Source organism: Saccostrea cucullata, unplaced genomic scaffold, assembly GCF_032062105.1.
Source record: "Saccostrea cucullata isolate Sc308-1 unplaced genomic scaffold, CSIRO_AGI_Scuc_v1 ctg8255, whole genome shotgun sequence".
Classification (NCBI taxonomy): Eukaryota; Metazoa; Mollusca; class Bivalvia; order Ostreida; family Ostreidae; genus Saccostrea; species Saccostrea cuccullata.
The window spans coordinates 22331-35619 of NW_026930596.1; the positions used below are offsets into that span (position 1 = coordinate 22331).

The 13289-nt window shown below is 36.0% G+C and overlaps 1 protein-coding gene across 1 annotated transcript; it reads left to right on the plus strand.

Moving 5' to 3' along the window:
- Positions 1-6812: 6812 nt before the first annotated feature.
- Positions 6813-8342, plus strand: LOC134229219 (putative nuclease HARBI1). Its single transcript, XM_062710927.1, has 2 exons — positions 6813-7549; positions 8042-8342. Exons 1-2 carry the CDS (start codon positions 6813-6815, stop codon positions 8340-8342), a joined length of 1038 nt encoding a protein of 345 aa, XP_062566911.1.
- Positions 8343-13289: the final 4947 nt, after the last annotated feature.

Below are 13289 nucleotides of genomic sequence, written 5' to 3' on the forward strand. Positions count from 1 at the left end.
CATGTGCACATGGTTGTATTTACTCAAAGATAAGAACAGCTCAGCATAGAAAGATATTTTTTTTGCACACTCTTTGGGAGAATTTCTCCACTTTCCAACTTTGGTAAATCATCTACCTTTTATCCCCTAATTTCAGACATATTCTTAAACCAATTTATATATATTTTTCTCCTGTCAACTCTTTATAGTCGCCTCTAGCAGGCGATAAATGGCTTGATTTGAATTGTCTGATGGATATAGCAGAAAATTCTAATTTTTGCGAGTTTATCGCTTGTAGAGACGACTATACAGGGTTGGGAGGTGTCTGAAATATACAGATTTATGAAAAATTTGTCTAGAATTATGGAGGGAAAGGTAGATGATTTACCAATGTAAATGGGAAGTGGAGAAGTTCTTCCAAACAGTGCGTAAAAAATCTTGCGCCCCAAATTGCACATTTTTAGCTCTACTGGTCAGAGACCAGAAGAGCTTATGCGTTGGTAATGCGTCCGTCGTCCGTCCGTCTGTCTGTCTGTCTGTCTGTCTGTCTGTCCGTCTGTCTGTCTGTAAACAATTTTTCAAAATGCTACTCCTCCTACAATTTTGGTCTGATTTCAATATAACTTGGCACACAAGTAGACTACACTAAGATACATAATTCTGTGTATCAGTTTTTTATTTCAATGAACGGTGTTGCCGTGGTTACTAAAAATAGAAATTTCCATGAAATTCTTTCAAAATGCTACTCTTCCTACAGTTTTGGTCTAATTTCAATATTACTTGGCACACAAGTAGACTACACTAAGATACATAATTCTGTGTATCAGTTTTTGATTTAGATGAACGGTGTTGCCAGGTTACTAAAAATAGAAATTTCTGTGAAATTCTTTCAAAATGCTACTCCTCCTACAGTTTTGGTCTGATTTCAATATAACTTGGCACACAAGTAGACTACACTAAGATACATAATTCTGTGTATCGGTTTTTGATTTCGATGAACGGTGTTGCCGTGGTTACTAAAAATAGAAATTTCTGTGAAATTCTTTCAAAATGCTACTTCTCCTACAGGTTTGGTCTGATTTCAATATAACTTGGCACACAAGTAGACTACACTAAGATACATAATTCTGTGTATCGGTTTTTGATTTCGATGAACGGTGTTGCCGTGGTTACTAAAAATAGAAATTTTTGTTAAATACTCTCAAAATGCTACTCCAAATAACAGTTTTAGTCTGGTTATAATATAATGTGGCATGCAAGTAGACTACACTAAGAACATAAAGAGACTTAATCAAGGATCATTATTCTATTTATTGCTGTTGAAAAGTTTCAATTTCCAACTGCTTAAGTACTTTTCTCTTCCTTTGCTATAAGTACAAACCAGTAGAGCTTCAGTCTCGACAGAGACTTCTGGTTTGCATTACGGGATCTGTAGCGTTATGGTCAAAGACTAATATATAAAACCATAACGCAACAGTTCTGCAGCTAGTTTTGCACAGGTTTTATCTTTTATAAAAAGCCCCAATTATACGCGAACCTACACCCAAGAGAAAGACCATCTATGGCCTTATTATGCCCCCTTCGAAAAAAGGAGGGCATTTTGCTTTGCTGCTGTCTGTAGGTCCACCAAGTTTCCGTTCATTTCTTCACAGCTATTGCGCATACTGAAATGAAATTTGGTATACAGATTTATCATAAGAATATCTAGGTCAAGTTTTGTTTTGGGTACGATCGTGCCATTTTTGGCAGACTTTTGTCCCCTTGACTTAGAAAATTTCCAATTATAATTATTACATTTATCATTTTCGTCACAGCAATCTTAACACTGTGTATCGTGAAAGGATTTGCTTTCCAGATATTAAAATGAAAATCGCCATCATTCATATTGGTTTTACAGATATTTCGGTAATAAACCAGTTTCAACATGCATGAAATTCGTCTTCACAATTCTTAACATGGACAATTTGAAAGCAGTTTTCAGCTAAGTTTAGCGAATTTATTTTTCTTTAAAAGTGAATTTCTTTGAGATGTAGGAAAAAAAACACGTGGGTCGACGTAGGAGTGTGGGATAGTGAAAGTCATCCGAGGCGGACAAGATTCACGGTCTAGGACGAAACTGTGTCGAGGTAAAAATTGCAGGTTTTTCGAATGACCTTAAAGACTCAAGAAAGACATTAATTTTTTTCAAAAACAAAACCTACAAAAATATCTTTGCATTTTTAAAAGTCAAACAAAGAATACAAAATGTAACATAAATCTTCAAATTATTAAAACAAACAAAAAAAAAAAGAAAAAAAAACGAAAAAAACAATGATAGGCGTAGGGATGAGTACAGCTAAAATATATGATGTTTTTTCCCCCCAAAAATATACTTTTTTATATATTAATTTTCTAATGTTTTAAATGAATATCCATACTTTTCTTAAAATATATAGTATGAGATATATTAAGTTTGATCTTGAATTTTATTATTCATGTTATTATATTCATTTAATAAAATATTTTGGATGATTCAGGTAATTATATTTATTTAATAATTTAAAAATGTTTTGGATGCTGTAATGCCGTTGCGTTACTGTTTTATTACATTTTTTAAAATACTGTAGACGTACTTTTTTCGCGGGGTCATAATTCCGCGGAATCTCAATTTCTGTTAAATCCGCGGGTAGAAAATTACGCGGGTTTTCTTGACTGTCACTATATGCCTTACATTTATACGAAGTACGCTTGGAGAAATTTCCGCGGATTTTTTGTGACCGCGTACATAGCGTAAATTAATACCATGCGGAAAAAATGTACTTCTACAGTACATGAATCATGATTGATTCTGGTTGTTATCAGTTATGAAATGAATTTATAATTAATAGCTAGCATGAAAAAAGTCTGTTCAAACATTAGACAAATACCATGCTCATCACAACCTAAGAAGTTGTCATTAAAGATCAGAAAAAGTACAAGTGGTTCAAAGACATATTGCATCTTTTTTGGTTTTGCCTGAAATAACTGATGAATTGGTGATAGAAGCAAATGCAGTAAAAGTGAAGAGAATGAAGAAAGCGAGAGGGATAATAGTGAAGATAGCAAAAGTGATGGTTATAGCTACTAATTTTACTCCTATTTCATTGACCACGCAAGTAGTTCCAGTAAAAAAATAGAGGGTTTTTTTTTATTATTTGGGGCGTTTATGGAGTGGAATGGGGTTATTTTTGGACATAAATAGAAAGGAGAGGGTCTGAAAAAAAGCATAAAAATTGATAATAAAGGGAAATTTTGCTTTTAAGCGCGTAGTAGGCAACATGTAAAGAGGCCCATATTTACCCTATCCTCGAAGATAAAGTGAAAAAAGCAGGGTAGGGGTTATTTGCGATGCCATAACAAGACTTGAAGACAATGAATGTTTCTGAGGGTTTGATAAATTTTTGGACTGAAATTGGTCTTACTCTGTGCCAAGTTTAAGGTAAGTTGAGCTGGTGTAATTTTTAAAATTATTTTTTATATTATAAAGGAATGTATAGCAAAGTAATTGGTAGTCTGTGTCCTGATGCAGGGGAGGGTGACTGATCATAGCTTGTATATTGTTTAACGCTGAGTCAGCAATATTTCAGCCATGTTTCGGCGGATGTTTGTTTATTGACCGGTTTTGAAAGGTTGTACTTTCCCTGGCGGCCCCAGCGAGCCTACTCTTTTTCGAAATCCAGAGAAACGATCTTTAACGTGCCAAAGGGGTTGTTATCCTTGACACAGGGTACTGTTTAATGTCCCTTCCGAAATATGTAAACTGTAAAGATAAAATGATCTAAATATTTCTCATAAAAAAAAACTCCAAAAATAATTTCTATTATTATAGTAAAAATCAGTTTCATGTTAATATTCCAGAATTGTTTGTACCTTAACATCTAAAAAAAAGTTCATATGTGTATATCGTTTTTTGCATTGCCAAAAAGTCTATCTCGAATAAGCGAAAAATCGGAACATTCCAAGAGTTTATGATTTTATATAATAGCTATCGGACAGTCGCAGGAGGATCGAGGAATGAGACTGAGGAAAGCGAAGGAGAAGAGTATAGAACTGAAGAAAACAAGAAGAGTACAAATGGTCAATTACATATTGCAAACTAGGAAGATCAGTAAAGTTACTATCTTGGTTATTGTTAATTCTTTACTGTATTAAGAGACATCAATTTATTTACAAAATGTTAAGTCCTTGGGGTACATAAGGTGATATTTAATATACATCAATGTTTATATCATTCCCTCAACCCTATAAATCTAGAATTTTGCTTCTTAATATTTTCCTTTTTTGTAATTTAGAAATAACTTAAAATGCAAAACTTTCAAATTGTACCCCACCAGCTCTGCTGAAATTCTTATGAGTTTTAAATATTTGGATTTTTTTTAGTTTTTAGGAAAATCATTATTGTTATAAAGCAAAGTTTAATTTTAGGTCACCTGAGTAAACTCACGTGTCCTATTGCTATCCTTTTTTGTCCGTCGTCGTGCGTCGTCCGTTAACATTTGAACATTTTCATCTTCTCTGCAACCGCTCAGTCAATTTCAACTTATTTTGGCACAAAGCATCTGTGGGGGAAGGGGAACAATAATTGATAAAATTTCAATGTCCCTGCCCCCTGGGGCCTGAGGGGTGAGGCCAAAACCACTAAAATTAATGCAATCTTTAACAATCTTCTTCTATACTCCTGGACACCAAGCAGTCAAACTGTTGGCATGATTGTAATCAGCATTAAGTCCTCTACTGAAATTGTGAAATTCATGGCCCCAGGATCAGTGGTTCTGCTGCTAGGGCGGGACTAAATAGATTACATAGTGAAAATGCATTATTTCTTTGAAAATCTTCTCTGCTCCTGGGCATTTAATGAACTAGTAACCAAGTACATGACTGTATATATTTATGTTGAATAAGACGGCTTCTTCCAAATTTGTGAATTTCATGGCCCCTGGGTCAGGGGTTCTGTAGTTAGGGAGGGGCTCTATTGATTATGTAGTGAAAATGCATTAATTCTTTGAAATTCTTCTTTTCTGCTCCTGGGCATTAAACAAACAAACTACATGTAAGTACATAGTTATAATGAGCGAGAATGGCTCAGAATGCCTCTTCCAAAATGTGTGAATTCTATAGCCCCTGTGTCAGGGGTTCTAGAGCGAGGGCGGGGATCTATTGGTTATTTAGTGAAAATGCATAAATTTTTTTTAAAGCTTCTCCTCTGCTCCTGGGTATTAAACCAATGAACTATGTACATAGTTTTAATGAGGAAGGATGCTTCTTTCCAATTTATGAATTTCATGGCCCCTGGGTCAGGCTCTGGTGTTAGGGCAGGGCTCTAATGATTATTAGCTCACCTGAGCCGAGAGCTCAAGTGAGCTTTTCTGATCAAAATTTGTCCGTTGTCTGTCGTCGTCGTCGTCGTAAACTTTTCACATTTTCATCTTCTCCTTAAGAAACACTGGGCCAATTTCAACCAAACTTGTCACAAAGTATCCTTAGGTGAAGGGGTTCAAGTTCAAATGACGGGCCTCGCCGTTTTCCAAGGGGAGATAATTATAATTAGTGAACAATTAATGACATTTAAAAAAAAATCTTCTCAATCATCATGTGGAATCATCCTCATGTAGTGTAGATTCAGGTTTGTTTAAATCATGACCCCCGGGGGTAGGGTGGGGCCACTAGATAGGAATATATAGGAAAAACCTTTAAAAATCTTCTTCTTAAGAACCACTGGGCCAGGAAAGATGAAAATCATGTGGAAGCATCATCAGGTAGACTAGTGTAGATTCAAATTTGTTCAAATCCTGACCCCCGGGGGTTAGGGTGGGGTCAAAATGGCCGATCAAAGTTTTAAGTAGGACTAGATAGGGAAATCTTTGAAATCTTTTTCTCAAGAATCATTGAGACAGGAAAGATGAAACTCATGTAAAAATCATCCCCAGGTAGTGTAGGTTCAATTTTGTTCAAATATGACCCCAGGGCTTAGCATGAGGTCGAAATGGCCGATCAAAGTTTTACATAGGACTAGATAGGGAATTCTTTTAAAATCTTCTTCTCAAGTACTTCAAAGCCATGATTAGAGATATTTGTAGATTCTAGTTTGTTCAAATCATAACCCCCAAGGATAGGGTGGGGCCACAATGGGGAATCCAAGTTTTACATTAAAATATATTTTTAAAATCTTCTTTTCAAGAATAGCAAAGCCATGATTAGTGATACTAGTATTTATATTGAAGCATTTTCAGGTTGTGTAGAATTAAATTTGTTCAAATCATAATCTCCAAGGGTAGGGTGGGGCCACAATGGTGGATCAAAGTTTTACATAGAAAAATAAAGGGGAAAATCCCAAGAACAGAAAAGCTATGTTTAGTCATATGGACATGTAAGCATCATCATGTATTGAAGATTTAAATGTTTTAATCAGGGCCCTTTGGGATAGGGAGGGAAACAATTGGGAATCAAATTCAAATCAATTTAAAGTAATATAGGAAGAAAATGTTTTTAAAAAATCTTTTTATCAAGAACAGCAAAGTCATATGCTGTATTAATATAAGGGCATTCTCAAGAAGTATTAAAATTCAAGTCCCCCCCCCCTCAGTAAATTTTCAGTTCTGGGTTCATATGCATAAAAATTCTTATTCTGCCAAGTATATTCTCAAGTGCCGATTTACCTTAAGCAGAGTGACGTTTTTTACTTAGTACGTCACTTTACGTTGTAAGTGGATTGCATGACGTTTCTTATTCTTACTTATATGTCTTAGAATATGCTTAAAGTTAAACAACCCCTCACCTTGTCTAAAGTTTTTAAGCATTTTGCTTACCACAGCAAAATGGCTGCAAGACAGCAAAGACAACGTCGTGTTTTTAAGCGGAGATTAGATCCCTTTACGGAATACAATGCTGTGGGACTTATCACACGCTACCGTTTTGATAGACAAGGAATTGAACATATCGGGACGCTGATTGACGATTTCGTTTCACCAGCAACAAGTCGAAATTGTAGCATACCAACTAATTTACAAGTCATGATAGCTCTTCGCTATTTCGCAACAGGAAAAATGCAGTTATGTAACGGGGATGACTTCGGAATTCACCAATCCACTGTGTCTAGAATTGTTCAAAGGGTCTCTACATTAACTCGACCACATATCATTCAAAGATATATAAAATTTCCTACCGACGCTCAGACAATTCACAGGCACCAGACAGACTTTCACGCAATCGCCAATTTTCCGGGAGTGCTTGGCGCTATCGACGGGACCCATGTTAGGATATTGCGTCCTACAGTTAATGAAGAAGAATTTGTTAACAGAAAAAACTTCCACAGTGTTAATGTGCAACTTGTCGTGGATGCACATTGTCATATACTGGACATAGTCGCCAAGTGGCCAGGGTCAACACATGACGCAAGAATTTTGCGAGAAAGTTGCATTAGCCAATTATTTCAAACACCCGGACTAATTCCTCTTAAATGTCACCTTCTCGGTGATAGTGGCTATCCGTGCAAAAACTGGATCCTGACTCCCTTCCTTAACCCTGCAACCCAACAGGAAAGAAGATACAATGGGTAAATATGTCTTATTTAATAATGATGTTATACTGCGAACTTTTTTCTCATTATTTTCTGCATCGACATATTTCAAGGTTGATATACAGTTAGTTACCGCATTATCGCCATTCGATAAAAAAGAAAACAACCAGAAATAGTATACTTTTTCAAGTAAGAACCTACCCTCCCCCTAATTATTGCATACATCTTCATTAATCAATTATTTCAGGCAACTAGCAACAGGGGGGGGGGGGCACTTTTTTTCCCAACATTACCGTTACTATAGAAAATGTCCATTGAAAAGATGGTTGCCCCCCCCCCCCCGTTTTCTAACACAGTATATTCATAGCAAGGAAATATAGGAAAACATTAGATATATATATAGGATTTTCGAGGTTTTTTTCCTTTGGCTGTCAACTTTTTTTAAGTAAAAAAAAATTCTCAGGTTGCCCCCCCCCCCTTTTCAAAAACGATGCTACGTGCCTGTATTTATTTATTTTTCATTCATAGATCACACAAGGTGACGAGGTGCATTGTTGAGAGAACCATAGGACAATGGAAAAGACGTTTTCATGTATTACATTCTGAGATAAGGTTGTGTCCAGAGAGGGCTTGCAAGATTATTATGGCCTGCGCAGTACTTCATAATTTAGCAAAATTGCTCAACACGCCAATCATTGACGAGGATGGAGAAAGTGACGAGGATTCTAATGAGGGCAGTGATGACGATGATGCTGACAACAACAACTGTGTCCCCGACAATCTGGATGGCAGAGCATACAGAAATCACATTACAATGAATCATTTCTAGGGAGGACATTTATTATTTTACCTTTATCGAATATAATTTATTTTCAGTATAAACATTAATAAAAAGTTTTATAAGTGTTTTTTATTGAAGTATTTCAATTGTTGCTTCAGAAGGGCATTCCTCAGACGGAGGTTCTCAACTTCGAGTTGAAGTTTCTCTCTAGCTAGGTTACATGTAGCTGTAGTTTCTCTTGGAGAATTTGGCGGCATTGGGAAGGCCGAGATACCCAGTGACACGTCTTCTTGGATAATGGGCTGACTCGTGCACGTTGAGAGCTGTGGGTCGAGCTGTTTAAAAAATAATTTTTAAAGAATTATACTCGTCATTTATGAGCATCAAATTATCGATTTACTATTCAAAAAAAAAAAAAAAATCAGCCAGAACAGTCAATATCGAGATTTAAAAAAAAAAACAGTAATAAAGTTGACTGACACTTAAGAAAGCCTTACCCTTGCAGTGAACTCGATGGAATGTCTTCCATGCCCCTGTTGAAATTGTTAAACGTCATCAAAGAGGAATCAAAGGCCCCAGATATTCCGCAGATAGAAACATTTTCCTCACCAATTACCTCCTCAACAGCTTGTGACAGTGCACGTAATGGTTTCTCTGCCGGTCCTCCACCTATGTAAATTGAAGCATTTTGTTATTATTTAAAATTTGTTTTTTGTTGCTTTCAAAAAGATATATCCATTATTTCATGTATATAAAAAAGTTTACATTTTCTTTATCAAAAAATACCGGGGATCACTTTAGCTGAGATAGTAATATTTTTTTCACTATGGCTTGCTAATTTCGAGCTGATTGTAATTCACTATAGTATATGATTTTTTTTGTTTCTGAACAAATCATTATTACACAGATCTAGGCATTTGTTTGGAAAATCTAAAAGTTCTTCGCGGTGTGCACAATCTAATTAAAAGTAGATGTTAGATGATAGATCCAATGTAAGTGTAGCGAGTATGCAAGAGGATTTAACATCAACTAATCATTAGATTGTGTAAAGTATTTTCGGTAAGTGAAATTATTGGTCGGGGGGGGTGGGGTTATAAAAAATAAAGGTATGGTTATATTCTCGCACGGGCCATTAGGGTAAACACAGTGAGACTATGACCTATAATATACTAATAAATCAAAATAAACAATCTGCATGATTACCAAGGTCGTCCAAATTTCCGTAATCTTTCCGTGCTAAAATAATTTCCAAATTTGACACAGTCTACTCTTTCAGTCTTTGACGCCTGTCTTTTGTCATTCGAATAGTCCTACGGTACATTATTACACATGTAATTTTGGTACTTTATAAAATAAATTTTTAATACATTATGAGTCTCTTGACTTGGAATATCAATTTCAGAATTTCACAGTTAGATCTACTGCTTACATCCCGTTATATATAATGCCTCAATACCGACAATAGAGTTATCACCCTTGTATCACTTGTATCTTAGGTACGGTAAACAACATGGCTGACATAACAAGCATACCAAGCATTTCACGAACCTGTTTTTTGCAAACTTCTTCTAAAATCAGATATTTCTCCCCTCCCCTTCATGTGGATGTTATGCTACTTCTTTTCGACTTCTTCTATAGTCCGGACGGTTGAAGGGTTGGCTGCATTAATTGCTTCAGTAATATTTTTCCATACTTCCCTCTTCTTTTGAGTGGTAACTCCGGCGCCGAATATAGCCCTCAAAATTTTCTTATTATCGTTAAATAAACGCGTTAAATGTAAACATTCTTCCAGTGTCCAGTTTGGTTTACGTTTCTTCTCTGCCATATTCAGACGATGATGACGTAAAACGGGAGATTCAATATCGTCAAAACCCGCAATGACGTCACACCATTGTGACGTTTTATTTTAAGCAAGAAGTGATATGCTTTGCTATGATGCACTAAGTAATGCATTTAGAATTTTTATGCATGAAACTTAAAGTATGTTTCTTAGTTAAGCAGTTTGATCTGGGAATAAGTATAATACTTAATAAAAATTCTTAGATTTTTTATGCATATGAACCCTGATCTGATTTGTGCTTTTTCCTAGCCGGTTTGCTCGGGTGAGCGATGTGGCCCCTGGGCCTCTTGTTTTGTGAAAATGCATTAATTCTTTAGATATTCTTTTCCTTTGGCTCCTATGTAATATGCCAATGATCTAGGTACATATTTATGATCGAAGAAAGGTGCCTCTTGCAAAATGGTTCATTTCAGGGCACTCGGGTTAGGGGTGCTGCGGGGGGGGGGGGGGGATGTACATAGTCTGAAAATAAAGTAATGCTTTGAAATCTGCTTTTTGGTTTTAATCAACCATTTATGATGAAATAAAATTTAAAACTTACGATAAAATTTCCAAAATTTTGAAATATGTGGCCCCAGGGGTCAGTGGCTCCTGCAGGTTGGGGTGCACAGCTGGTGGTTATAAAATGGAAATGCATTTTCTCTTCGTTACTCTGATCTACCTCTGGGTATTAAGTAAGCAAAGTAAGCATGCTAAGTTTATCATAAACAGTGGTGCCCCTTTCAAAATTTTGAATTTCATGGCTTTTGTTTAAAGCACAAACCAAATTCAATTGTTGGAAAGTTGTTACATGATACTCATGTGACCTATAAGGCCCGTGGGCCTCTTGTTGTTATGAGTTAACAAAGGGGATATGAATAAGAAGACATTTCCCATATTCAATACTTGATATTTTACTCTCATATATGCACTCTATTCAATTCTTTAAAGTGCAGGGCCTGTACAGTTTATTGAAAAAGAATCATTAGAAGCATGATAGGTGTTTATTTGTGGAAAGCATCAGTAAAGTGCTTTGCATCCATGTTATACATGTAGTTATATATAATATTCTAATATATATTCGTTACCATTACAATGGTTTTCGTTATTATTGCTGCAACAATTTCATGATCATCAAGATGTATCCATGGGACATGTCTTTTTTTAATGCATTATTTTTCTTGTACGGTCCCAACACTGTTATAAATTTTGCCTGGTTCCCAAAGACCCTCATTACTCAATGACCCTACGTATGGAGTAAATGCCTATATTTGAAGCCCGTCCGCGGTTTTTAGTGATGTCTCCTTACGCGTGAAAATTCTCAAATCGGATATAAAGCAAGGTATGTTTGTTAAACACTTTTTTTAAAAGGAGAAATGTTTGTAAAACACTTGTACCATCTCACCCAAATGCTTGGAACTTTTCTAAGTCCAAGGGGCTTAACTCTGCCCCAAATTGCTAGATCGTACCGAAAACACAAATTGACATAGGTATTCATATGATAAATCTGTATATTATATAAGAAGATTATTTTCGTAGTTTTCATTGGCTGGAATTACCTCACGTGATATTCCTCCTTTTGAGATATCGATGCGAAAGCGCGTCTCCGCGGAAAATGATATCGCACGACACGCCGTTCGGTTGCACTAAATTTACGTGGAACGTGAAGACATAAGAAGCGTGAATTTAACCATTTTGACGTAATGACAGCCAAGTCTGTTTAGTAATGACTGTGTCAGTGCATTCACTTTGAGTGATTATATAATATAACTATTATGGACTTCAGTGAACGGTCAATATGTGCGCGTGGCTATAAGGACTCGTTGCAATTGATATTGACCTCAGACACAGAAAATGATAGCGACCTCGCTGGCTCGGTCGCTATCACTTTCTGTGTCTGAGGTCAATATCAATTGCCATAACCACATATTGACCTACATTGAAGTCCATAATTGTATAATATCAAATTTCATTTCAGTATGTGCAATCGCTGGAAAGGAAATGAACAGAAACATCAAATAATTTCAATTCTTTTTAATTCCAAGGGGCATAACTCTGTCCCAAATTACCTCTGCGAAGAAAATGAACGGAAACTGCAAATCATTGGAATTTTTCTAAGTCCAAGCTGCATAACTCTGTCAAAAATGGCTCGATGATGGATCGTACCCAAAACAGAACTTGACGTAGGTATTCATATGATAAATCTGTATACCGAATTCTATTTCAGAATGTGCAACGGAAAATGAACGGAAACTTGTTGGACCGACAGACAGCAGCAAAACAATATTCCCTTCCTTCTTCTAAGGGGGGGGGGGGGTAATAACAGACACTCAATCAATCTTAAAATTGTGAATATGAACGTTTTTGAAGAAAACTTACCTGAAGTCTCTGATGAGACTGTAGGTCACTCTACTGGTCTGTACTATTAGCAAAAGAAAAACTTGGATTTGAAACTTTGCAACAGGCAGCAATATACAGACTTATGCACCATAGTGTAGTCTACATGCGTGTCAAGTTAAATTGAATTCAAACGGACACTGTACAAGGATACCTATTTCCAGGAATTTCACAGAAATTTCTATTCTAAGTAACCATAACACTGTTCTACAAAGTTAAAAACCGCTCCACTTAATTATGTATCATGACAAAATCATGACAACACTGTTCATCAAAATGAAAAACTGCTGCACTAAACTATGTAGCATAGTCTACTTGTGTGCCAAGTTGTATTGAAATCAGGCCAAAACTAAAGGAGAATTGTTTCATAGGAATTTCGCAGAAATTTTTATATTTTGGTATCCATGGCAACACAATTCATCATAAAATTATGCAATATGTTATTGTAGTCTACTTGTGTGCCAAGCTATATTGAAATCAAACCAAAAACTGTAGGAGGAGTAGCAATTTGAAAAATTGTTTTCAGACAGACGGAAGGACGACAGACACTTTACCTTCGCAAAAGCTCTTCTGGACTCTGACCAGTAGAGCAAAAAATATGTGCTTCTACATTTATCTTATAAACCGTATGTTGATTTACTTATTGAACGGTCCTATAGATAGTTTTCGATTGGCCTGAATTAAGCGAGAGTTACTTCCCGTAGGCCGCCATCTTGGAGGTCGACTAGGTGATTTTCTCTCTTTGTCTTACCCAGTTTTAGAGGATGTAGCAGAAATAT

Excerpts from the sequence above, each read along its gene's own strand:
- LOC134229219 (XM_062710927.1), top strand. The coding sequence starts at position 6,813 with ATGGCTGCAAGACAGCAAAGACAACGTCGTGTTTTTAAGCGGAGATTA. Across the intron at positions 7,550-8,041 it reads CAGGAAAGAAGATACAATGG|ATCACACAAGGTGACGAGGT; the intron begins GTAAATATGTCT and ends TTTCATTCATAG.